Genomic DNA, 23,174 nt, shown 5'->3' with positions numbered 1-23,174 from the left:
CCAGTCTTTATCTCTGAGTCCTCCTGGTTTGCCAAGCCTGTCCCTGCCTGGCTTTCTATGTCCTTGTGTCTCTGTGTCACCTTCACTGAGTTCTGTTGCTCAGTCTCCCTCTGTCTGTTTTCTTATGTCTGTCTTTGCCTGTCTCCCTGTCTGTCTTTTTCAGTCTGTCTGTCCATATCTACCTCTCTCTGGTTCTGGACTATGTGTCCATTTCTCCTCTTATGTCTTTCTTCCCATCTCTTGTGCTGAGCTCCCCTGTCCCCATCCATCCCTGTGACCTTCCTAAGTCTTCCCTCCTCCCCCCACAACTTCCGCAGAGCCTCGCGCTGGGAGCACGATGCACAGTCATCAGCCTCACCAGGCTTGTCTGAGAAGAGAGTGTATGAGGGGGATGTGGGCCTGTGGTAGGGGGGAGTAGGTGGAGGCTGAGGTCTCCCCCAGCCCAACTGGAGAGCAGGAGGAGAGAGAGCCTAGAATCTCCTGGGATCCAGACACCCCCAAGGCTTCTCTGTCCCCTAATCTCCTTCCCCAAGGTCCAGGCCCATCCCTGCAGGTCAAGATGTTAGGAGAAGGAAGGGGTGATATGTTGACAGGCTCTCCTTCCCTCCCTCCCCCAGGAAGGGGACAGAGTTAGAGAGACAAACCTGGGGACCAACTACCTGGGTTAGAAGATGTGGCTCCCCGACTTCCCCAGTCTCCATGGAGACAAGCCAGGTCTGCAGGCCCAGCCTCCTTTGCTGCATACTCTGCCTTGCTGTTACCATGGCAACAAGGGACAGCAGGGAGGGATGGGGATGGGTCAGAGTACAGGATTAGGCTGAGGCTCTGAGTGCTGGGGGAATCTAAGGAAACTGACTCCCTGCCTCCTCCTACTCTCTGGCCCTGTCTGCCTGTCCATGCCCATCTCTCTGTGGCTCTGAATCTCTGTCTCTCTCTGTCTCTGCTTCCGTGACTCTCACTCTGACCTTCAGCCTCTCACATATTTCCCTGACCAGGTCCTCAACCTCCCCCACCCACCCGCCATACACCAGGCTCACTTCACGCCCCTTGCCTGTGTCCTTCACACCTCCACTCCCATAGGTTGGGAGGATGCCCACATTCCGAGAAAGCTACAGAGACAGGCTCTTGCTCTCTCTCTATCCCTCCTACCAACCCCAGGGAGAGTTGGGGGATGTTCCTCATAGAACAAAGGGGTGAGGGTGGGAGGCCATGACTCCTCAGGCTCCAGTGGGTGGCTAATGGGGTATTGTGTGTATGTGAGAGGCCTGAGGTGTGGGTGCCAGCTGGGTGTCTGTGTGTGCACACTCATACCTAGATGGGATGTATGTAGCCTGTGGGTGGGGTGTTGGGGTGTTTGGAGGTGCAACAAAGGTATATGTGAGAGCACCGCAATGCGTGATATGTGTAGTGTAAGAGGTGTGTGGGATGGTGTCGTGTGATGTTTCTGTGAATTATTGTGCCATGTGTGAGTCTGTGTGCACCTTTTGGTCTATCATTCACAATTAGCAATGTTTTGGCAATTTTGCACTGTAGGCCTTTGCCTGTGCCCAGATATACTGGAGAGGAGGGTGTGTGATGGTGTGTATGATGTTGTGTGACCATGCAAAAGCATCTACAAAGGCTCATGTGTCTGGAAGCAGTGTGGAGACTGTGGTTGTGCAATGGTGCTGAGTGTGGATGTGTGTTTGTTTTTGGGTTGGTGTGTTGCATGGTTATGGGTCTCTATGTGAGATGGTACAAGGCCAGGTATGGTGGAGTATGTGATGTGTGTGTCTGTGATGCAGTGTTCTGAGGAGGTGTGTTAATCCACATGGCACTCTATGACTGCCATTGTGATTCTGTTGTGGTGTGATGGGGTATGCAAGGTGTGTGTGCTGTGTGTGTTTCATTTCTATGTGTTCCTGAGTCTCTGGGGTTGTATAATGGGGTAGTGTAGTATGTGTGTAAGTGTACAAGCTGGTGTGGTGGAATGTGATTGTGAATATGTGGTGGTCTGTGATGGGGTGGTGTATGTGTGTGTCCCCAGCATCTGGGTATCTGGGTGATGATTGTGTGTGAGCCTGATGCTCACTGAGGTCCTCGGCTGTGATGTGTCTCGTTGGATAACTCTGCCATAGTGGGGAGCGGGGCACACACAGCGAGGGGGCCTCAGAGCTACTCCCTCGGCAGCACCCCTCCTCATTTGGGGGTCTTCCTTGCCTTTTGTGCTCCTTCCAACTCCCCCTCCTGAACAGCACCCCCACACAGTCTCCAGGAGCCCCCTTGCCTCGCTGCGGAGGGAGGTGCTCTGGGCCTCCTGCCTTATTGCGGTGGTTTACGGGGCTTTCCCCCAACTCGGTGTCCACCTCCCGCAGCGCACCCCTCTCCCTGGTGGCACACTCCCACCATGAGGGGATTTCCAGGGCGCTGTCTCCCTCAGCGCCCCATCCTCGGATGCGCCACCCCACATTGCAGGGGTCTCCAAGTCCCTCATCGCGGGGGTCTCCGGGGGACCCCCGCTCCCCCGCAGCGCTCCCCCTTCTCAGTGGCGCCGCCACTTTGCGGAGGCTGGGGGGCGGGGAGGACAGCTGCAGTACCGGGGGCGGGGCCGCGGGCCATCCGTCAGGGCGGTGGCACCCCTGATTGGCCGGCGCCGGCCCCCCCCGCGGGCGCGGGCATATGAGGAGGCGGAGGCGGCGGTCGCCGCAGACTGTGCGGTAGGGCTGCCAGACCAACTGACGGACGCGCGGACCGAGGCGCGGGCGCTGCAGAGGCCCCCCGCTCCAGCCCGCGCCTGAGCCCGCCCTGAGGCCCCTGCCCCGGCCCCCGCCCCGCCTGCCCGCCCCTGTCCCCCGGAGCCGCCAAGATGGGGGTAGGTGCTCGGGCCTGCCGGGCGGTGCGTGTGTGTGACATTGTGGGTCCAGTGACATTGGTGTCAGCGGAGGACCGGGGCTCCAGGACCCCTGCTTTCCGGACCTAGGTCTGCGGGACCCATGGAACGGCTGACCCGGCTGGTCTGTGTGGTCGTGTCGCTGACTGAGTGTGTGCGCGGGGCCGCCCGGGTTGGCGGGGCTCTGTGGCGCATGTCGGCGTGTCTTTGTGTGCAGGGTTCGCAGGGGCACGGAGCAGCCCTCGGCATCTCTGCCTGACCTAGTGCGATGCGTGCTCGACCGTACGTGTGCGTGTGCATGTGTGCGTGTGCGAGCTCCTGGCTCCGTCGGGCCCTGCCAGCACTGTCTGCCTGCGATTGTGTGGCCTGGGTTATGTCTGACTGTCTGCAATCGTGTCTGGGTGTGTCTGAGAGCTGGTGTTTGTGTCTGGGGGTGTTGAAGCCCTTCTGCTTCCTTGGCCGGGTGGGGACAGGTCCAGGCTATGGGATGAACACCAGGTGACCTCTCTTTCTCCTTCCAGGCCTGGATGGGGGGGCTCTGCAGTGCTGCGTGGCCTGGGGCTGTGTGTGTGTCCAGCCTCTAATCTGGGGGAGCAGACATGGGGGGCTGGGAGTTGCAGGAAAGCCACGGCAGGGAGACTGAGTGCCTGGCTGAGGGTGTATATGTGCAAATACGTGATGGGGGATGGTATGGTGCATGCCTGGATATGCCCTTGCCTCTGTGTCCATGTGTCCTTGTCTGTCTGTGAGTCTCTCCAACAGATGCTGCCTCCTTCCCTGGTTGACCACCTGACCCCTGCGCAGCCCTGGATTCCTCCCTTCATGTCTGGGGCGGGGCCATGGGGTGGGGAGTGGGGAAGGGGGGGCTGGCCTGGGAGGGATGGAGAGAGGGGTCTGGATGGAGAGGTTAATGGAGAAGGAATATGAGGGATGGGGAGAAAGATGGCGGATGAAGGCTGATGGGCCCAGGGATGGAGGAGGGGGAGGGGGATGGGGAGAAAAATTGGGTGGGGAGAGGACTGGGAGAGAGAAGGGGGGAGGTGGGAGTCAGTGATGGCTTCCAGGTAAGTGGAATGGAGGGAGAGGAAGCTGTGGGCAGCTGGGAGGAGAGGTCTGAAGCTAAATGCCTTAGAGGAGGCCTGAGAGGGAGGGTCATGGCAGGTCTTAGGAAAAGAAGTGGGGACAGGAGGAGAAGTGAGGTGCTTTAGACATAGGAAACAGAGGCAGAGAGAGACATACAGAAAGACAGAGAGAAATGGACAGAGACAGAGAGCGACACTCTGAAAGAGACAGAGAGAAAGAGACAAAGAAAGAGTCAGACACAGGCAGAGAGACAAAGAGAGACATGGATAAGACATAAACATGGAAAGACAAAGAGAGAAACTGAGGCTGAGATGAGGAGACCCAAGGACAGACATTTCCTATCCAGAGACAATCAAAGTCAGCCTGAATGATGGGAAGAGAAGGCAGAGAGTAAAAGGGGAGGTTGAGGGAGAAATGCTCAGAGATGACAGCCCCAGAGACCCTGAGGGGGAGAGGGAGAGGCTGGCCAAGGTGCAAGGCTGCGTGAGCTGGCAGGCATCGGGGAGGCGGACAGTGCGGAAAATGGCGAGAAGCCGCAGAGGCGGGCTGCATCAAGACAGGCGTGTCCCCCACCCTCGGAGGTGCTCCCGCCCCGCAGTGCGCCCATCTGGGCCTCCTGCCTCGACTGGGAAAGCCTCGGCTCCCCTCCAACAGATGGAAGCCCGCCCCCAAGGGAGTCTGGTCATAGCAAGGGCAAGCAGGAGCCAAGGCTTGTCTGCCAGGGACTGGGGTGACCCAGCCACCTCCTCCCTCAGACCCAGGGGTCCAGACACCCAAGCCCTCCTCCCTCAGAACCAGGAGTCCAGGATCCAGGAGCCTGGAGCCCCACCTCTAGGCCCCTCAGGGACCCAAGCATCAGCTCCCTGGCCTCTCCTAAGGTTTCAGAGGCAGGCAGCTGGTTTCCCCTACTCCTACCAGGCCCCCATTTCTCCAACTTGACCCCATGACCTTATATCTCCACATCGCTCTACCCGGGGGGTCTACCACTCTGGGGAGGCTGAAACCCCTCCTGGTGCAGGGGGTGGAGGAGTGTCTTCCCTGTCCCCCAAGCCTCCGTGCTTCCATGTCAGACGCAGCGCAGCTGCAGGGCTGGCCCAGGGCCAAGCCTCCCTCCCACCCTCTGCAACCCTCTTAGAGGTTCCCAGGCCTCCAGGCTGCAGCCCCTCCAGTAGCCCCCAGGCTCAGCCTCCGGGTCTGGGGGCAGCCAGCAGGCAGCTCAGCTCTCTCCAAGGTCACGAGGGGATTAGCACTGAGCCGCGCTGAGCCGCGGGTCTCTGCTTGGCCCTGGACCTGCAGGATCTGTCAGCGGCTCTCTAGCAGCACCCAGCCTCGCCTCACCCCTCCTGCCAGCCTCCGAGGACACTGCCCTCCCCATGTGCCCAGGCCCCCAAACTAGAACTTCAATCGCTCCCCCTCACACCACATCCCATTCCAGCCAGGCCCAGGGCCTCTGCCTCTTGATCTTCTGTACCCGAAATCCCGGCCAGCTCCTAGTCTGTCCTCCAGAGACGTGACCGTGCCCACCCCTTGTTCAAACCTGTCCATGGCTCCCACCAGCCCCCAGGAGAGAGGCCAGGGCCCACAACTTGTTGGTCAAGGCCCTCAGGACTGGCTGCAGGTCCAGCCAGGCCACCATCCCTGTGCACAGCTGGCTGCCTCCCGGGCTTCTGTCCCAGCTGAGGCCAGCACCTGGAGTCCTCTTTCCTCCCATTCCTGCCAGACCTGTGGGGTCTCCCATGATTTTCTGGGTCCTTTGAGAGACAGAAACTGAGACATCCGTGAGGCTGGAGAGAGAAGCCCAGAAAAAGAGCCGAGCAGAGAAGACAGAGAGAGTGACACACAGGGAGACCTGGAGCTGGAAGGACAGAAACGTGCAGACGGACCTGGAGAGAGACAGACACAAGGATAGAGAGGAAGATCGCGAGTGAGACAGTGAGAGATGGACAAACCAGGTGGTTGAAATGAAGGAGACAGGGAGAGACACACCAAGCATTACAGAGGAGATAGCTTGAGGGGTGAAGACAGACACAATGACAGAGAGAGGCAGAGGTAAGGATGGAGAAACACATAGAGATAGAAAATACTGACACTTTGAGGCAGTCTGAGATCCCAATACACTGACTCAGAGAGACCGACTCAGGAGAGATAGTTCAAGAGATGGAAACAGGGACACAAAGAGCCAGAGATCAGAGAGAGACAAAATCATAGAGACACACCCAGAGACTCAGAGACAGAGAGAGAGAAGGACAGACAACATAAAGTGATGAAGGAGAGAGAGGTCAGGGAGAGAAACAGCCACAGAGAGACAGAGAGACAGGCAGAATTACAGAGATGGAGAGATAAAGAGGTAGAAGGAAACAGAGCGAGACAGAACAATAAGACAGAGAGGCACAGAGACCTGGAGAGACAGATCGAGAGAGAGACACACATAGACAGAAAAAGAGAGACAGAAAGACAGACATAGCAAGAGACACACGCTCAGGAAGGTTGGACAGGCCCAGGAAGAGGAAGAAAGAGGCAGAAAGAGAAACACAGGGATAAAAAGACACATAGACTAACGGGGAGAGACCCACCGAGATGGGGGCAGAAACAGAGAGAGAGAAAAGCACAGACAGCCCCAGACGGAGACCCTCAGGGACAGAGACTCAGAGACACATGGAGCCAGACATGGTGAGGTCAATTGGGAGAGATGAGACTCCTGGGTTTGAAGAGACACCCAGAGCCAGAAGGGAAACTCATCCAGAGACACCGGGCAGAGACAGGGAGGGGCAGGCGGACCTGGAGAGACAGACTGAGACCCCCAGAGCCCGCCCCTGCCCAGAGAGGCAGGTACGCACAGACGCAGGCCAGGGTGAGAGTGGGGCTTGGAGGGCCGGTGTCCCCCTGTAACCCCTTCTCGCCCGCAGTCTGGTGGCTCTGACAGCTATCGTGTCGCCACCTCGCAGGACAAGAAAGATGACAAGGGCTCGCCCAAGAAGAACAAGGGCACCAAGGAGCGCCGGGATCTGGACGACCTCAAGAAGGAGGTGGCTATGGTAAGCCCCCCCCTCTGCACCCACACACCCTCCCAGAACAGGCCCCACCCCGCCCCCTGAAAGGCCTCCACACTCACCCACCTCCCCTCCAATTCCTGCTCCTCAGACAGAGCACAAGATGTCAGTAGAAGAGGTCTGCCGGAAATACAACACGGACTGTGTGCAGGTGCGGCAGGGCCTGAGGGAGGAGGGGCTGGGGGCCTGGTCTCCTGGGTCTGAGGGAGGAGGAGCTGGGGGTTGGGTGCCTGGGGATGCTCATGGAATGTTGGGGTGCCAGGGCTGCTCAGGGAGGGTTCTCTATGAGTCCTATGTCCCCCAGGGTCTGACCCACAGCAAAGCCCAGGAGATCCTGGCCCGGGACGGGCCTAACGCGCTCACACCACCGCCTACCACCCCGGAGTGGGTCAAGTTCTGCCGCCAGCTCTTTGGGGGCTTCTCAATCCTGCTGTGGATTGGGGCCATCCTTTGCTTCCTGGCCTATGGCATCCAGGCGGGTACTGAAGACGATCCCTCTGGTGACAATGTGAGTGCTCTCCACCCTGCCCTGTGCAAAGTACCCATACATTTAGGGACACACACGCATGCACCACTTCCCCTGTCCCTTTAGACTTTTCAAAGGCCACTCTCCAGCTTTTTCTCATCCCACTTTCACAATCACCCAGTGAAAGAACCAGGTAAAGTACAAGGAAAACCAAGGCTCAGAAAGGCCAAATGACTTGTCCAAGGTCACACAGTAGGACGTGTGAGCTGGGGCTCTATCCCAAGGCTATGTGACTTCAGTGGCCTTGGGGAGAGACACCACCAGGTGGTCATGGCCTGAAAGATACCCAAAGAGTGAGTGCACTCATGTAGAGACCCAGGCACACCCTCCTGTCGATATGTCAGGACCCATCCGCCCAACACAGGGGACAGTCTCAATAGATGCCATGCCTATACACACAGACCCACATGCTGACTACATAGATATCCTCGCACACGCACACACATGCACGCATGCACATATACGCATATGCAGAGAATCGACGCACACAGTCACACTTGGACACAGATTCAAACACGGCCATCTAGTTCAGACACACAGGCACAGACAGACACAGACATGCACTGATAGACACAGAAACTCAAACACACAGAGTTGTAAGCATAACCTGCAGACAGACAGACATGAGACTCAAGCACAGACAGATGGTGTTCTCAGAAACTAAAACCTAAACAGGCGGACAGACAGACACAGAGTCTCAGACCCAGACAGACCAACAGAGAGAGACAGAGATCCACACATCGAGTCTTGAACACAAACAGTCCCATAAATTTAAAGCCAGGCAGGCAGACAGTTAGACAGACAGACACACTGACCTAAGCACAGACAGACACATGGACAGACAATAGCATACATTCAGATTCTCTAACACAGGCAGAAGACAGACAGATAGACACACAAAACAGAAATGGACAGACCAGAGACTCAAACACACCGTGTTCAGAAAGAGGGACTCAAACATGGACAGGCAGACAGACACATAGACAAGAGAGGCTCAGACACACAGACCCTCAAATGGACACAAACTGGAATCAGATACACAAATGCAGACCCCCATTGACTCAAAGCTCCCTTCCCAGATTCCACGAATCTCAGGGCAGGGCGGGGCGGGGCGGGGCGGGGGGAGTGGCTCGGGGGCGGGCCGTGACGCTGTACCTCCCCGCAGCTGTACCTGGGCATTGTGCTGGCGGCCGTAGTCATCATCACCGGCTGCTTCTCCTACTACCAGGAGGCCAAGAGCTCCAAGATCATGGAGTCCTTCAAGAACATGGTGCCCCAGGTGAGGGGTGCCCAGGAAGGGCCAGGTCGGGGTGGACAGGTGGGCGAGGCCATGCCCAGTGATCCCAGGCAGAGGGAGCTGGGAGGTCACTCTTCTCCATGCCGCCCCCAGCAAGCCCTGGTGATCCGAGAAGGTGAGAAGATGCAGGTGAACGCTGAGGAGGTGGTGGTCGGGGACCTGGTGGAGATCAAGGGCGGAGACCGAGTCCCGGCCGACCTGCGCATCATCTCAGCCCATGGCTGCAAGGTGGGCCTGGGGCCTGGGGCCCAGCTCTGCCCTTCCTGGAGTGGCCCAGAAGTCCAGGCCCCCAGCCCCTCCTCCCCCGGGACCCAGGAGTCCAGACCCCCCACCCCCAAACCTCAGACCGACAGGTACCTCAGACCTGGGCAAGTCATGTACTCTCCCCACTTTCAAAAGCCCAACCTCTGCCCTCCTAGACACCACCCACCCACCCAAGCACCCAGACTTCTGGCTGTGACCTCCAGGGACACAGGCCTCAGCTTCATGAACATAGACCTCGTTAACAAAACAAACAAACAAACAAAAATCTTGAAATCTCCTTTGGACGAATGCCCCCTGTCCGAGGTCCAGGGCTGAGCCCTCTCTCCTTCACACCTGTCCCCAGGTGGACAACTCCTCCCTGACTGGCGAATCAGAACCCCAGACTCGCTCTCCCGACTGCACGCACGACAACCCCTTGGAGACTCGGAACATCACCTTCTTCTCCACCAACTGCGTGGAAGGTGAGGCGGGAGCGGTGGGGGTACCCAGGTTGAGGCAGAGCTGGTCCACACAGAGGGATGTGTATCAGGGGCGCAGGTCCCTCGGAACCCCCATATCAACCTGATCCCCTCTGGCCCCACAGGCACGGCTCGGGGAGTGGTGGTGGCCACAGGTGACCGCACTGTCATGGGCCGCATTGCCACCCTGGCTTCAGGCCTGGAGGTGGGCAAGACACCCATCGCCATCGAGATTGAGCACTTTATCCAGCTTATCACTGGTGTGGCTGTCTTCCTGGGTGTCTCCTTCTTCATCCTCTCCCTCATCCTCGGATACACCTGGCTCGAGGCTGTCATCTTCCTCATCGGCATCATTGTGGCCAATGTCCCAGAGGGCCTGCTGGCCACTGTCACTGTAAGGCCCTGGGCCTGAGGGAGGAGGGACTAGGGACCCAGACTCCTGGGTCTGAGGGAGGAGGGGCTGGGGGCCTGGACCCCTGGGTCTGAGGGAGGAGGGGCTGGGGGCCTGGACTCCTGGGTCTGAGGGAGGAGGGGCTGGGGGCCTGGACTGCAATGTTTTTGATAAGGGCAACTTGGGCATTGAGTGCTGAACCTCCTGGATCTTGAATGAGGAAGGTTCTGGCCCTCAGGGGACCTGATTAATAAAACAAACAAAAGTCTTGAGAAACACTGCAAGGCACGGAAAGGACTAACAATCCTATCACTTTTTAAGTTAACTTACAAAATTAAGAAGTACACCCTCACGGCAAAAAGTCTAAAGCACATGCTAAAATAGTTAAAAAGTAAACTAATGGTCCCGCTCCAGAAGGACGCTCTCTGCACTGTTCCCCCGCAGAGGTGGGCGTGACGCAGGTGTGTGTGAAAGGTTGCTTTCAGGGTACCCAGAAGCGAGCGTCCTAGGATACTGTTTTGCTCCCTGATTCTTTTGCTTAGTATACCCTGCACAGTTGTCCATATTAGCGTATTCAAAGCTATTCTAAGTCAGAGGCTTTTTACTGACATACAACGTACACACGAAGTCTTGCATATATGAATGTAAAACCTGATGTGTGGGGCAAACTGAACACGCCCCATGTCGGCTGCACCCAGATGGAGTTCCCCAGAAGCCCCCTCAAGACGTTGTCCAGCCCCTACCCCCCAACCCAAGGGTAACCCATATCCTGGCTTCTAACAGTGTATTCTGTTGATAGGGTGTAATTCAGTACGGACCCTCATTTCTGCTGATGCTTTTTGCTGAGGATGATGTTCTCAAACTTCATCCAGGCGGTTGTGGGCAGAAGTAGCTTGTTCTTTTTCACTGCTCTATAGGATTCCATCCTTTACTCCACAATTTCTTTATCCTTTCTGCTGTTAGTGGGCATTGGGTTGTTTCCGGTTTGGGACTAATATAAGTGTTGCTGCTATGAACACTCAAGCACATGTCTTTTGGAGCGTGTCTGGGCCCATTTCTGTTGGTCTGTACGTCTGGGTGGGATTGCTGGGTGACACTCTATTCATTGCAGGACACCAGGATTCTCTCTGGGCTGGGCAGTTGAGTTGTTGGCACTCACATTGCTGGTCCAACCCTGCTGCTGGGCTCTACCTGTCACTTGCCTGTCCTTGCACGCCCCCAGGTGTGTCTGACGCTGACTGCCAAGCGCATGGCTCGGAAGAACTGCCTGGTGAAAAACCTGGAGGCTGTAGAGACCCTGGGCTCCACCTCCACCATCTGCTCTGACAAGACAGGGACCCTCACCCAGAACCGCATGACGGTCGCCCACATGTGGTTCGACAACCAGATCCACGAGGCCGACACCACTGAGGACCAGTCCGGTAAGTGTAGGGTCTGAGCAGGACTGAGGGGGCCTGGCCCCAAGGCATCCCCGGCCATGACTCGCGCCTCCTTCAGGAACCTCGTTCGACAAGAGCTCACACACCTGGGTGGCCCTGTCCCACATCGCCGGGCTCTGCAATCGTGCCGTCTTCAAGGGTGGTCAGGACAACATCCCTGTGCTCAAGGTGGGTGGGCCGCCCGCCTCCCCGTGGCCCTGCCCCTGCCACCCCCCCATGGCTCCACCCTGACAGCCCTCTCCCCACAGAGGGATGTGGCCGGGGACGCCTCCGAGTCTGCCCTGCTCAAGTGCATCGAGTTGTCCTCTGGCTCCGTGAAGCTGATGCGCGAACGCAACAAGAAAGTGGCCGAGATTCCCTTCAACTCCACCAACAAATACCAGGTACTCTGGGCCCCCTGGGGGACCAGCCTGGACCTCAGTTTCTCTATGATGCCTGTAAGCGGTCATTTCGGCCACACTGCCCTCCTGCTTTGGGCAAGTTACTAATCTTCCCAGAGCCTCAGTTTCCTCATCTGTAGAATGGGAGTAAGAGTATCCACGCAGTGGGGAGAGGAACAGGCAGACCGGGAGTGAAAGCAAGGCCTGTGTTGGAGTGGGAGGCAGGGCAGTAAAGATCTTCCTGCAGCAGAGTGTGGGCACCAGCCAGAGATCTCTTTCATTCATTCAACAGATATTTTTCTGAGCAGCAACCATGTGCAGGCACATGTTTAAGGTGCTGGGGGTACATATGGCAGTGGACAAAACAGTGAAGTTCTTCCTCTCATGGAACTTCCTCTCTAGTGCTAGAAGACAGACAGTGGCAAAGGCAGGAGGAAGTACAGAATATGTTGGCTGGTCATCGTGCTGAGGGAGGAGCCCTGCAGGTGTCTACGGGAAGATTGTTCCAGGCAGCAGGCACAGCATGTGCAAAGGTCCTGAGGCAGGAATGTGTTGATGTTTCTGAACAATAGCCAGGCAGCCAGAGTGGCAGAGCAGTGGGCCAGGGAGTGTGGTGGCAAGTGAGGGCAGTGGATGCTCGGCCAGGTCCCATCGAGCTCCTGGGTGACAGAGAGGACTTAGGTGTGACTCTGAGGGAGACATGGGGGCAGGGGAAGTCTCAAAGCAGAGGAGAGATGGGAGCTGACTCACATTTTTTAAAATAGCTTTATTAAGATGTAATTCACATACCATAGAACATCCATTGAAAGTATGTAACTCAACAGTTTTAGTGTATTCACAGATATTTGCCATCATGTACCCAATTTTAGAACATTTTCATCACCTCAAAAAGAAATCCCCCACTCCTTAGCTATTATTCCCCTACCCCCCTATTTCCCCTGCCCTAAACAACTACTAATCTACTTTCTGTCTCTAATGAATTTGCCTATTCTGGACATTTCATATGAATGGAATCATACAATGTGTGGGTTTTTTACAACCAGCTTCTTTCACTCAGCATAGTGTCTTCAAGGGCCATCCATGTGGTGGCCTGGATCAGTGCTCTGTTCCTCTTCATGGCTGAATAATATTCCACTGTCTGGGTAGTCCCTGTTTTGTCTATCCCATCACCTGGAGATGGACATTGGGTTGTTTGTACCTTTGGCTGCTGGGAATAATGCTGCCATGTGCATTCACGTATGGGCATCTGTGTAGACATAGTTTGCATGGCTCTTGGGTGTAGACCTGGGAATTGCTGGGTCATGTGGTAATTCTATGTTCGACCTTTTGGGGAATTGCCAGACTGTTTTCCAAAGTGGCTGCACCCTTTCCTACTGATTCACATATTTTAAGGATCCTCTTGGCTGCCATGGGGGGGAAATCCCACAGGTGGGGAGGGCAGAAATGGGGACTCAGTGTGGAGGCTGCTGTGATTTTCCATATGAGAGAGGGTGGTGCAAGGGGGTGGTGGGAAGAGGGCAGAATCTAGGTGTATTTCAGAGACCAGCTGATCAGATTCCATGACAGGTCAGATGTGGGATGAAAGGGAATTGGGAGAGGCAGAGAGAGACACAAATCCGAAGGACGGTCGGTCAAGATTTCTGTGAGAGACACAGAGGGGCAAAAACATCTGTGAGACAGAGAGACAGAAGCGGGCAGGGGATGAGCAAAGATCTCTGTGAGAGAGTCTGAGAAACAGATAAAGATCTCTCTGGTAGAGGTTTGGGCAGCGCCCTCTGCAGAGCCCGGTGGTGGTCTGTCCTGGCCCTCATGGCTCTAGATGGGGATGGGGACGGTCTTCTCCCCCAGCCAGGTGTTGGCAGCCTCCAGGTCCCTGTGAGGCTCAGGCACGCCCACCCTCTGCTCTGTCCACAGCTCTCCATCCACGAGACCGAGGACCCTAACGACAACCGGTACCTGCTGGTGATGAAGGGTGCCCCAGAGCGCATCCTGGACCGCTGCTCCACCATCCTGCTCCAGGGCAAGGAGCAGCCGCTGGACGAGGAGATGAAGGAGGCCTTCCAGAATGCCTACCTCGAGCTCGGTGGCCTTGGCGAGCGTGTGCTTGGTGCGCATCATGGGCGGGGCCAAGTTGGGGCAGGGCCTGGGCCAGCTCTGGGGGCCCCTTGTGGGTAAGGAGGGGCATGATGCCGCCCAGAGCCTGGCTCAGAATAGCACCTCCCAGAATGCACTGTGAATGAATGAATGAATGAACGAACGAGAGAGGAATTCCTGCATCTTTAGGAAATGAATGGTGACTGACTGTTGACATGAGTGGGGAGATTGACTGTGGGACCTGCACAGCTGGCAGCTATGGGGCAGGAGGCATGGAGGCCATAGTCTGGAGCCCTCATGCCCCACCCCGTCCCTGCCACCAGGTTTCTGCCACTATTACCTGCCTGAGGAGCAGTTCCCCAAGGGCTTTGCCTTCGACTGTGACGACGTGAACTTCACCACGGACAACCTCTGCTTCGTGGGCCTCATGTCCATGATCGACCCACCCCGGGCAGCTGTCCCCGACGCAGTGGGCAAGTGTCGCAGTGCAGGCATCAAGGTGTGGCCTGGGGCAGCACGGGGAGGCAGGGCCAGGGCCCCAGGGGGTAGCAGTGTGTCTGGACCATCCTCAAACAATGCCTACAGGTCATCATGGTCACGGGCGATCACCCCATCACGGCAAAGGCCATTGCCAAGGGTGTGGGCATCATCTCCGAGGGCAACGAGACTGTGGAGGACATTGCTGCCCGGCTCAACATTCCCGTCAGCCAGGTCAACCCCCGGTGAGCCCTGCCTCGCCCGGCTCAGGGTTCTGTCCCCGCCCAGGTTCCCTCTGGGACTCCCGGTCCCCATTCCTTCTGGGCCTCCGCTGTTGACTCAGCACCTGGGTCCTGTTCCTCCTCCACACGCGAGGATGGGCAGCCTGGTGTAGGTTCTCCTCCCGGTTTAGCCACCCTCGGGCTGTGTGACCTAGGGCATGTCATCTGGCCTTCCTGAGACTGTTTTCCCCTTTCTAAAATGGGCCACTAGTAATTCCCACCTGGGAGGGTTCACCGAGATCCAGTATCTCTGTGTCCATCGCTGTCTCTTCCTGTCTGCCTTTGTGTCTCTGTCTCTCATCTCTGTTCTGACTTCCTCAGCTTTCCTGTCTTCATGCCTCTCTCTGTGTCTGTCTCTCTTGCCTGGTTGTCTGCATATCTCTGTCCTTCTACTTCCACTGTCCCAAAGTCCTTCCTGAGGTCTGCCCTGGCTCCCTCCTGCTGCAGCCCCCCCTCCCCAGTTTTGCTTTGTCTCTGACCCCCAGAGACCCCATCCCTCTCTCAGAGCCTGCTCCTCTGCCTCTCCTGTCTGTGAGTCTGTCCATCAGGCTTCACTGCACCTCTCCCCCGACGTCCTGACCTCTCTCTGCTCTTCCCAGGGATGCCAAGGCCTGTGTGATCCACGGCACCGACCTCAAGGACTTCACCTCTGAGCAAATCGACGAGATCCTGCAGAACCACACTGAGATCGTCTTCGCCCGCACGTCCCCCCAGCAGAAGCTCATCATTGTGGAGGGCTGTCAGAGACAGGTCGGCTTGGGCTGGGTGCCTTGGAGGAGGGGGCCCAGGGCCTGGACTCCTGGTTCTTGATGAGGAGGGGACTGGGGCCAGACCCCTGGGCGTCATCCTCACCTGTCTCCCTCCAGGGAGCAATCGTGGCTGTGACTGGGGATGGTGTGAATGACTCGCCTGCTTTGAAAAAGGCCGACATCGGCGTGGCCATGGGCATTGCTGGCTCTGACGTCTCCAAGCAGGCAGCGGACATGATTTTGCTGGACGACAACTTCGCCTCCATTGTCACGGGTGTGGAAGAGGGTGAGTTGGCCAGAGGTGGCCCTGGAGGCTGGGGTCCTTGCATGAGGCCCAAGAAGGGCAAGGGGTACAGGCCAGGGCTGCAGTGGGATGCAGGGCCGGGAGACCACGGAATCCCACTGGCCCCGGCGGAGTCTGAGCTTATCTTTTTCAGTCTTTAGTCTCCCTCCCCCATGGGGCCGGGGCTCCCTGCGGACAGGACTGAGCTGACACACTACTGAGTCTGTGTCACAGCGCAGGTCCAGTCCGGTGGGCGAGGCGGACTTGGAAGTATTTTTAAAATACTCATAAATGCATTGGGGAAACAGAGAGTCCTGTGAGAGTCCTCAGGAGGCCCCTCACCCAGCCTGGGGTCAGGGGGCAAGGAAGCTTCTGGTGGGGACAGGGATGGTGAGCTGAACCCTGAGGGCCATGTTGGAATTTTCACATGGAGTGGTGCCAGGGAAGGAAGTAGCAGGCAGAGGAAACTGAGTGTGCAAAGGCACGGCGGTGTGAAGCAGCGTGAGGTGGGGACGCCGGGGAGCCCAGGCCTCGGAGCCGACGGGGGGCACCACCGCCCGATGGGCCTCCACGTGGCCACAGATGGGGCCTGTGCACATTTAATTTTATTCCGATCATCAAATTAATTCATGATAATTATAGAAAATGAAGAAAAGCATTCAGAAGAAAATTGGAATCACCCATAACCTCACCATCCAGAAATAATCACTGTTCATGCTGTGGTGTGTTTTCTCCCAGTTTCTCGCTCTCATTTGAAATGTCCCCAGTGTAGAAAATAATTCAGGATAAAAGAGAATCCAAACAGTAAAGCTGAGACTAAAGTGTCAATTTGAATGCCATTATCCCTTGTCCCCTCTGTCCCAGGACACCATGGTTAACCCTTCTTACCCCTATGTCCTCTCGTGTGCGTAAGCAATACCCACGCACACAGATGCACGCACTGGCGCCTGCCTTGTGCATCGTGCTGGGTGCCGGAGATATAGCTGTGAGCAGAGGCCGACATGGTCCTTGCCCTCAAGAAGCTGGGGGAGACAGCCTGAAGCAAGTTAACAAACAAATTGTAACATGACATAATTACAGGGGCTGGCTCCATGGCCGAGTGGTTAAGTTTGCGCGCTCCGCTGTGGCGGCCCAGGGTTCGGATCCTGGACGTGGACATGGCACCGCTCGTCAGGCCACGTTCAGGTGGCGTCCCACATCCCACAACTAGAAGGACCTGCAACTAAGATATACAACTATGTACAGGGGGGTTTGGGGAGATAAAGCAGAAAAAAAAAAGAAAGAAAAAAGATTGGCAACAGTTGTTAGCTCAGGTGCCAATCTTTAAAAAAAACACATAATTACAAGTGGTGACAAGCAGGGTGCTATGACAGATAATAACAGGGGTCCTTCCCATTAGGGTGGACAAGGAAGGCCTCTCTGAAGTGACAAACACAAACTTTAACTTCTGGTGGGGGAAACTGCAGGTATACCCAGAAGCAGAGCGGATGGCAGAGTGAACCCCCATGCCCCCATCACCCAGCTCCACCAGCTCATGGCTGATCGTGTTTCACCTCTCTCCCCCTGCCCCCATCACACGCTGGATTACACTGAAGCACGTTTAAGTCACCATTTCACCCATAAATATTTTAGGATGAGACACCACTAGTTTGCGGAGAGCAACGCATGTCAGGGATAGGGAATAGCAGGTATGAACACTTATTTATTTATTTTTTTGAGGAAGATTACCCTGAGCTAACATTTGCCACCAATCCTCCTCTTTTTGCTGAGGAAGACTGGCCCTGAGCTAACATCTGTGCCCATCTTCCTCTATTTTATGTGGTATGCCTGCCACAGCATGGCTTGACAAGCAGTGCGTAGGTCTGCACCCGGGATCCGAACCAGAGAACTGTGGGCTGCCAAAGTGGAATGTGCGCACTTAACCACTGCGCCACCGGGCCAGCCCCATGAACGCTTATTTTTACACAAAGGCAATCAAACCATCCTTACCACTGAGCAGCTTGCCTTTCTGTTCCTTCTTAATGCCATATCTTGTTGCTCATACCTCTCAATACACAGGAGAAGGTGGAGGGAGGGGCTGTCTGAGTTCATCTTTAGTTTCTTTTTATTTTATACACACTGTCCTGGTTGAATGTTTATTGCGATATGACATATATACAGTAAGTTGGGCAGCTCGATGACTTTTTACACACGTACACACCCATACAACCTCCAGACCCCGATCAAGATAGAGAACATTTCCAGCCCCTCATGAGGGTTTTGTCAGGTCTCCTCCCGGAAATAACTACTCTCCCGACTTTTAGTGCCATAGATTAGTTGTGAAACTCATCTGTATGGACTACAGTATGAACTGTTTTATGCAGTATAAAGCCAGTATGTCTGGCTTTTTTACTCAATGTAACATCTGTGAGATTCATGCATGGAGTTGGGTGTGTCAGCAGCTGGTTCATTTTTCTTGCTGAGCGGTGTTCCACTGTATGCATGGACTACAGTTTTATTCCACTCACCTGTTGATGGACATTGGGGTCAGTTCTGGTTTTTGCCTCTTTTGACTAATGCTACAGTGAACATTCTTGTACTTGCTTTTTGACGGACGTAAGCACTCATTTCTCTTGGGTATAACCCTAGGAGTAGGGTGACTGGGTCCATGGGTAGGGGGACGTTTAACTTCAATAGGAACTGCCAAACAGCCTTCCAAAGTGGTTGTATGTCAAGAATGTTTCAACAGGGGCGACATGGTTGGACATTTGTATGGAAAGGCTGGCAGGTGGGGGGATGGACTAGAAAGGATGCACAGACTGGCAGGGAAGGGGCAGAGGGGGTGTGGGTGCCCGAGGTCTGAGCCTGCCCCCGCCACAGGCCGCCTGATCTTTGACAACCTGAAGAAATCCATCGCCTACACTCTGACCAGCAACATCCCCGAGATCACACCCTTCCTGCTGTTCATCATGGCCAACATCCCACTGCCTCTGGGCACCATCACCATCCTCTGCATCGACCTGGGCACCGACATGGTGAGCCTCGAGCACCCCTGGGCCCTGGGAGGGCAGGGTCCCCCCATCCCCAGCTCACCTGGCCTCTCCTGCCCAGGTCCCCGCCATCTCATTGGCGTACGAAGCTGCCGAGAGCGACATCATGAAGAGACAGCCCAGGAACCCACGCACGGACAAACTGGTCAACGAGAGGCTCATCAGCATGGCCTACGGGCAGATTGGTGAGCACCCGGGGACCCTGCCTTGTTTACGGCCAGATGCCCTGGGCCTGGAGCAGGGCCTGGCCCACAGTGGATGCAGAGAAACTGTGTTGGCTGAGTAGACTGGAAGTGGGGCGTAGTGCTGGAGGTTTGGAAGGAGTGTCTGGGAGATAGGTGATGGTCACCGAGGTGGGGCCAGCATAGGTGAAGGAAAGGCCTGGGGGGTGCCTCCGGGGAGCACATGGCACCCTGAATGGCAGATCACGGTTGGCCCCAGGCTGGTGACTCCAGGACCCACTGCTCCACCCACCTTCCTGATGGGAAGGGCAAGGCCAGCCTGTGAACCCTGAAGGCAGGAGTGAGCACCATCCCTGTCTGCCTCCCCCTCAACCTGCTGCTGGAGACCATGTGTGCCGAGCCTCACAGGTGCTGAGCTCTGTGTCGCTGGGAGTGTCCCAGCAAGCAGAGGCTTCACCGCCGTGGTCAGAGACCTGGTGAGGTCATACATGTGTGAGGGGCCAGTCAGACTCAAGCCCGGGGGTCCTCAGGGATTTCCTGATGTTCAGGTGGCCTGGGCCAGGTGAGGGGAAGCCTCCAGGTGTCCATCTCAGGAAAGCCCCTCCCTGAGGTTCCTGTCCCAGGTGGCCCATTTCAGGCGCTTACCACCAGGTACCACCCTCAGGTTGCCCTCTGGGAGCCCAGCCCCAGATGATGCTCAGGCAAGTGGATTGGGGTAGCCCACCATCCTCCTGGTGGGGGTCCCAAGGGGCCTGGGAGGGGCACTGGACTGGCTGCCGGCCCCCACCTGAGCCTCTCCTCATCTTCCTTCTCTCCTCTCCCCAGGAATGATCCAGGCTCTCGGCGGCTTCTTCTCCTACTTTGTGATCCTGGCAGAAAACGGCTTCTTGCCTGGCAACCTGGTGGGCATCCGGCTGAACTGGGATGACCGCACAGTCAATGACCTGGAGGACAGTTACGGACAGCAGTGGGTGAGTGGAGCTGGGCCCCACAGCATGGCGGGGCCTCCCAGTCAGCGTCTCTGCCCACAGTAGGAGCCCAGGGCCTGCTGTCCCTGCCTTGCACGGCCGCTTTCTACAATGGCCCCTCTGCCCCAAGGGCAGCATCAAGATCCTCGCTGTGTGTGCAGGGCCTCCTGGTGCCCTTGGCCCAGCCCACTGCGGTCCTTGTGTCCGTTGGCCACGTGCTGTGCCCCACCAGACAAGTCACTTTTGCTGCCTTCTTCCCTATCTCTGTCTGTCCCTTCAAAGCCTGGCCGATGTCCACCCGTCCCCTCAGGAGGCCCACGGGGTCCCTGATCCCTGGCCGATGACTGAGGTAACATTAACCTCTCTCCTTTCTTGTACATCCACTGACTCTTCCCACGGGGCTCTGAGCCAACAAGGGGAGACATGTCTGAGGCCCTGGGGACCCCATCTGAACAGAGTCCCCGCTTTGCCTTGGGGCCCCAAGCAGGGACACAGACTGGAGTGTGTGGGCTGGGCTGGGGGCTGGGGGCTGGGGGCCGGGCTGCGGCCACACTAACTGCTGTCTTGCACACTCGTCATCCTCCCACAGACGTACGAGCAGAGGAAAGTGGTGGAGTTCACGTGCCACACAGCCTTCTTCGTGAGCATCGTAGTCGTCCAGTGGGCGGACCTGATCATCTGCAAGACCCGCAGAAACTCTGTCTTCCAGCAGGGCATGAAGTGAGGGCTGCGGCCCGGGGCGCTGCTGTCTGTCCCGTCTGTGTGTCTGTCTGTCCCTCCCCTCATTCTTCGGTCTCGGTTTCTGCCTCTGAGTTGTTTTCTCTCGGGTGATCACGTCTGTCTGGGATTCTCTCTCAGTCTGTCTCTCTATGTTTGTGTGTGTGGCGGGGTGGGGGTGGGGCGTCACTGGGTCCCTCTCCAGATCTGCTCAACCTCTGTGTACGCCTTCCTGCCTGTGTGTCTGCCGCTGTTTCTTTCTGGCTTTATCCCTGGGTGGCGCCATCTCCCTGATCTGTCTTCGCCTTTGTCTCTCTTTGTCTCTGTCTCTGTGTCTCTCCACCTACCTCTGTCTCTGTGGGGCGGGGGAGCTGGGGCGGGTTCCCCGGCTCCAGCCCTGCCTGTGCCTCCAGGAACAAGATCCTGATCTTCGGGCTGTTTGAGGAGACAGCCCTCGCTGCCTTCCTGTCCTATTGCCCTGGCATGGATGTGGCCCTGCGCATGTACCCTCTCAAGTGAGTGCCTCTCGCCCGCTAGGACCCACGCTACCAGCTCCAGATCCTCTGAGGAGCCTTTCCTGTGGGATGTCCTCACGGGCTGGGGCCTCAGCCGTGGCTCTCAGGTCCCACCTCTCCTGATGTCTCTCTGGATGCCTCCTCTGTGTCCCCCCATCTCTGTTCCGATGCCCTTCTCTGGGACGTCCTCAGAGTGGGGCGCTCTGCACACCCCAGCCCGGCCATAGCCAGGGCATCCCTCAGCTGTGGGGACAAAGGGTCGAGAGCCCCCCGTGTGACCCCTCCTGCCCTCTGGGACTGTGCCTCTGCCTGTGTCCCCATCACAGCCCCACAGTGACACCCTCCTGCTCCCCTGTCTCTGCAGGCCCAGCTGGTGGTTCTGTGCCTTCCCCTACAGCTTCCTCATCTTTGTCTACGACGAAATCCGCAAACTCATCCTGCGCAGGAACCCTGGGGGTGAGGGGGCTTCTGGGGCGGAGGGGGAAGGCTGGGGGGGCAGGAGGGGCAGCTGGAGGGGGCGGCAGGGGAAGCCCTGTGGTGACCTCTCCGAGCTGACCGCGCTCTGTCTCCCCCGCATCTCTCTCCTGTGTTGTCCCCCGATCATCTTGCCAACTCTCCCTTCGTCCTGTCTCTCTGGGCCTCCTCCCCTCTGTCTCCTGCGTGTCTCTGTGTCTCTGTCCCTTTTGGTCTCTTCCTGTGCGGCCATCTCTCTCTCTGCTTGTGCTTCTTTCTCTCCGTGCCTGTCTCTACCGTCTCTGTGTCTTTCCTCCTTTGTCTCTCTCTCCAGGTTGGGTGGAGAAGGAAACCTACTACTGACCTCACCCCATCACATCGCCCATCCCTGACCCGCCCCAGCCCAGGACAGCACCCTCCAGTGCCCCCCATTTTGTATTCTGGGGGGAAGGGCCCTATTTCCCGGTGGCCCCACCTTGGCCTCACCCCTCAAGTTATCCCCTGCCTCCCTCCCTCTCTACCCCTCTGGCTGGCTCCCTGCCCCCCGCCCCCTGCCTCTCTCCTCTCTCCTCTCTCTCTTCTCTGTGTCTCTGCTCCCCTCCTTCTCCTCACCCCTACCTCCCATCCCCCTCCCAGCCCCATCCCTGGGCTCTTTTTTACTCCTTCTCACCCCCCTGGCAGATGCCATCTTGGTTCTGGACAATTATCAAATATATCAGTGGGGAGAGAGAAGCAGTGTGTGTTGTGTTTGCTTTCTGAAGTGGGGGTGTGGGTGGCATGGCGTCCCCTGTGCTGGCACACGTGGCCGGGAGATTCACGCAATTCCCGGCCTGGCACGAGCTTGGCAGTCGCAGAATCTCAGAGTCATTGAATCCTGGAGTTTTAGACTCACGAAAGTTAGAGTAGGAGCAGCTTGAATTCACCAGGTTATGGGATTATGGGATCAGAACAAGGAAGAGGGAGGAATCAGATCGTCTCATGTTGGAATAGGACCCCAGGGAGGCAATGACAGTGACGATGATGACGATGATGATGACTCATTGAGCACCCACTCTGCGCTCTGCCCTCTTCTGAGCACCGTATGTGTATTAGCTCATTTAATCCTCACAAGGTGTGAGGCACAGAGAAGGAAAGTGACTTGCTCAAGATCACACAGCTGCAAGGTGACAAATCCGAGATTTGAACCTAGGCTGTCCGAGCTCTAAGTCACTGTGCTATTCTCTCTCTTTTTATTGAGATAAGCTTTCATACAGTGAAGTGCACAAATCTTAAGAGCACAGCTCAATGATTTTAAAAATTACATCCATACGACCACCACCCAGATCAAGGTATAGAACATGACCATCCATCCAGAAGGTTCCCTCATGCCCCTTTCCAGTCAGCTCCCCTCCAGCGGCAACCACTGATCTGATTTCTGTCACCATCCTTTAGTTGTGCCTGTTCTTGGACTTCGTACAAATGAAATCTTATGGCATTTTGTCTCGTGTGTCTGGCTTCTTGTTCTCATCATCACATCTGTGAGAGTCATTCACATTATTGCATATATCAGTAACACATTCTTTTTCATTGCTGTGTAGTATTCCATCGTGTGACTATAACACAATTTGTTTATTCATTCTCCTGCTGGTGGGCATTTAGGTTGTTTCCACTTGGGGGGTCATTACAATTG

General features: G+C 56.4%; 2 protein-coding genes across 2 annotated transcripts in view; one reads left to right on the top strand and one right to left on the bottom strand.

Annotated features, from left to right (window-relative positions):
* The window catches only part of LOC124251347 (carcinoembryonic antigen-related cell adhesion molecule 1-like), a 1,036,279-nt gene that overhangs the window by 727,304 nt on the left and 285,801 nt on the right, over positions 1–23,174 (bottom strand). The window lies entirely within an intron of this gene.
* On the top strand, positions 1,732–21,868 carry ATP1A3 (ATPase Na+/K+ transporting subunit alpha 3). Its single transcript, XM_046682173.1, has 25 exons — positions 1,732–1,746; positions 2,526–2,691; positions 2,790–2,851; positions 6,898–6,987; positions 7,094–7,153; positions 7,307–7,510; positions 8,694–8,807; positions 8,919–9,053; positions 9,433–9,550; positions 9,673–9,941; positions 11,161–11,359; positions 11,436–11,545; positions 11,626–11,760; positions 13,672–13,864; positions 14,175–14,350; positions 14,437–14,573; positions 15,209–15,359; positions 15,476–15,644; positions 18,501–18,655; positions 18,732–18,855; positions 19,678–19,823; positions 20,410–20,540; positions 20,951–21,052; positions 21,417–21,508; positions 21,840–21,868. Exons 1-25 carry the CDS (start codon positions 1,732–1,734, stop codon positions 21,866–21,868), a joined length of 3,282 nt encoding a protein of 1,093 aa, XP_046538129.1.

Source organism: Equus quagga, chromosome 13 (assembly GCF_021613505.1).
Source record: "Equus quagga isolate Etosha38 chromosome 13, UCLA_HA_Equagga_1.0, whole genome shotgun sequence".
Lineage (NCBI taxonomy): Eukaryota > Metazoa > Chordata > Mammalia > Perissodactyla > Equidae > Equus > Equus quagga.
Note: the sequence above shows the minus strand (reverse complement) of the source record. Positions and strands in the feature narration are given on the sequence as shown.

Coding starts and splice junctions, on each gene's coding strand:
- ATP1A3 (XM_046682173.1), top strand. Junction 8,808..8,918: donor TCAAGAACATGGTGCCCCAG/GTGAGGGGTGCC, acceptor TGCCGCCCCCAG/CAAGCCCTGGTGATCCGAGA. Junction 20,541..20,950: donor GTCTTCCAGCAGGGCATGAA/GTGAGGGCTGCG, acceptor CTGTGCCTCCAG/GAACAAGATCCTGATCTTCG.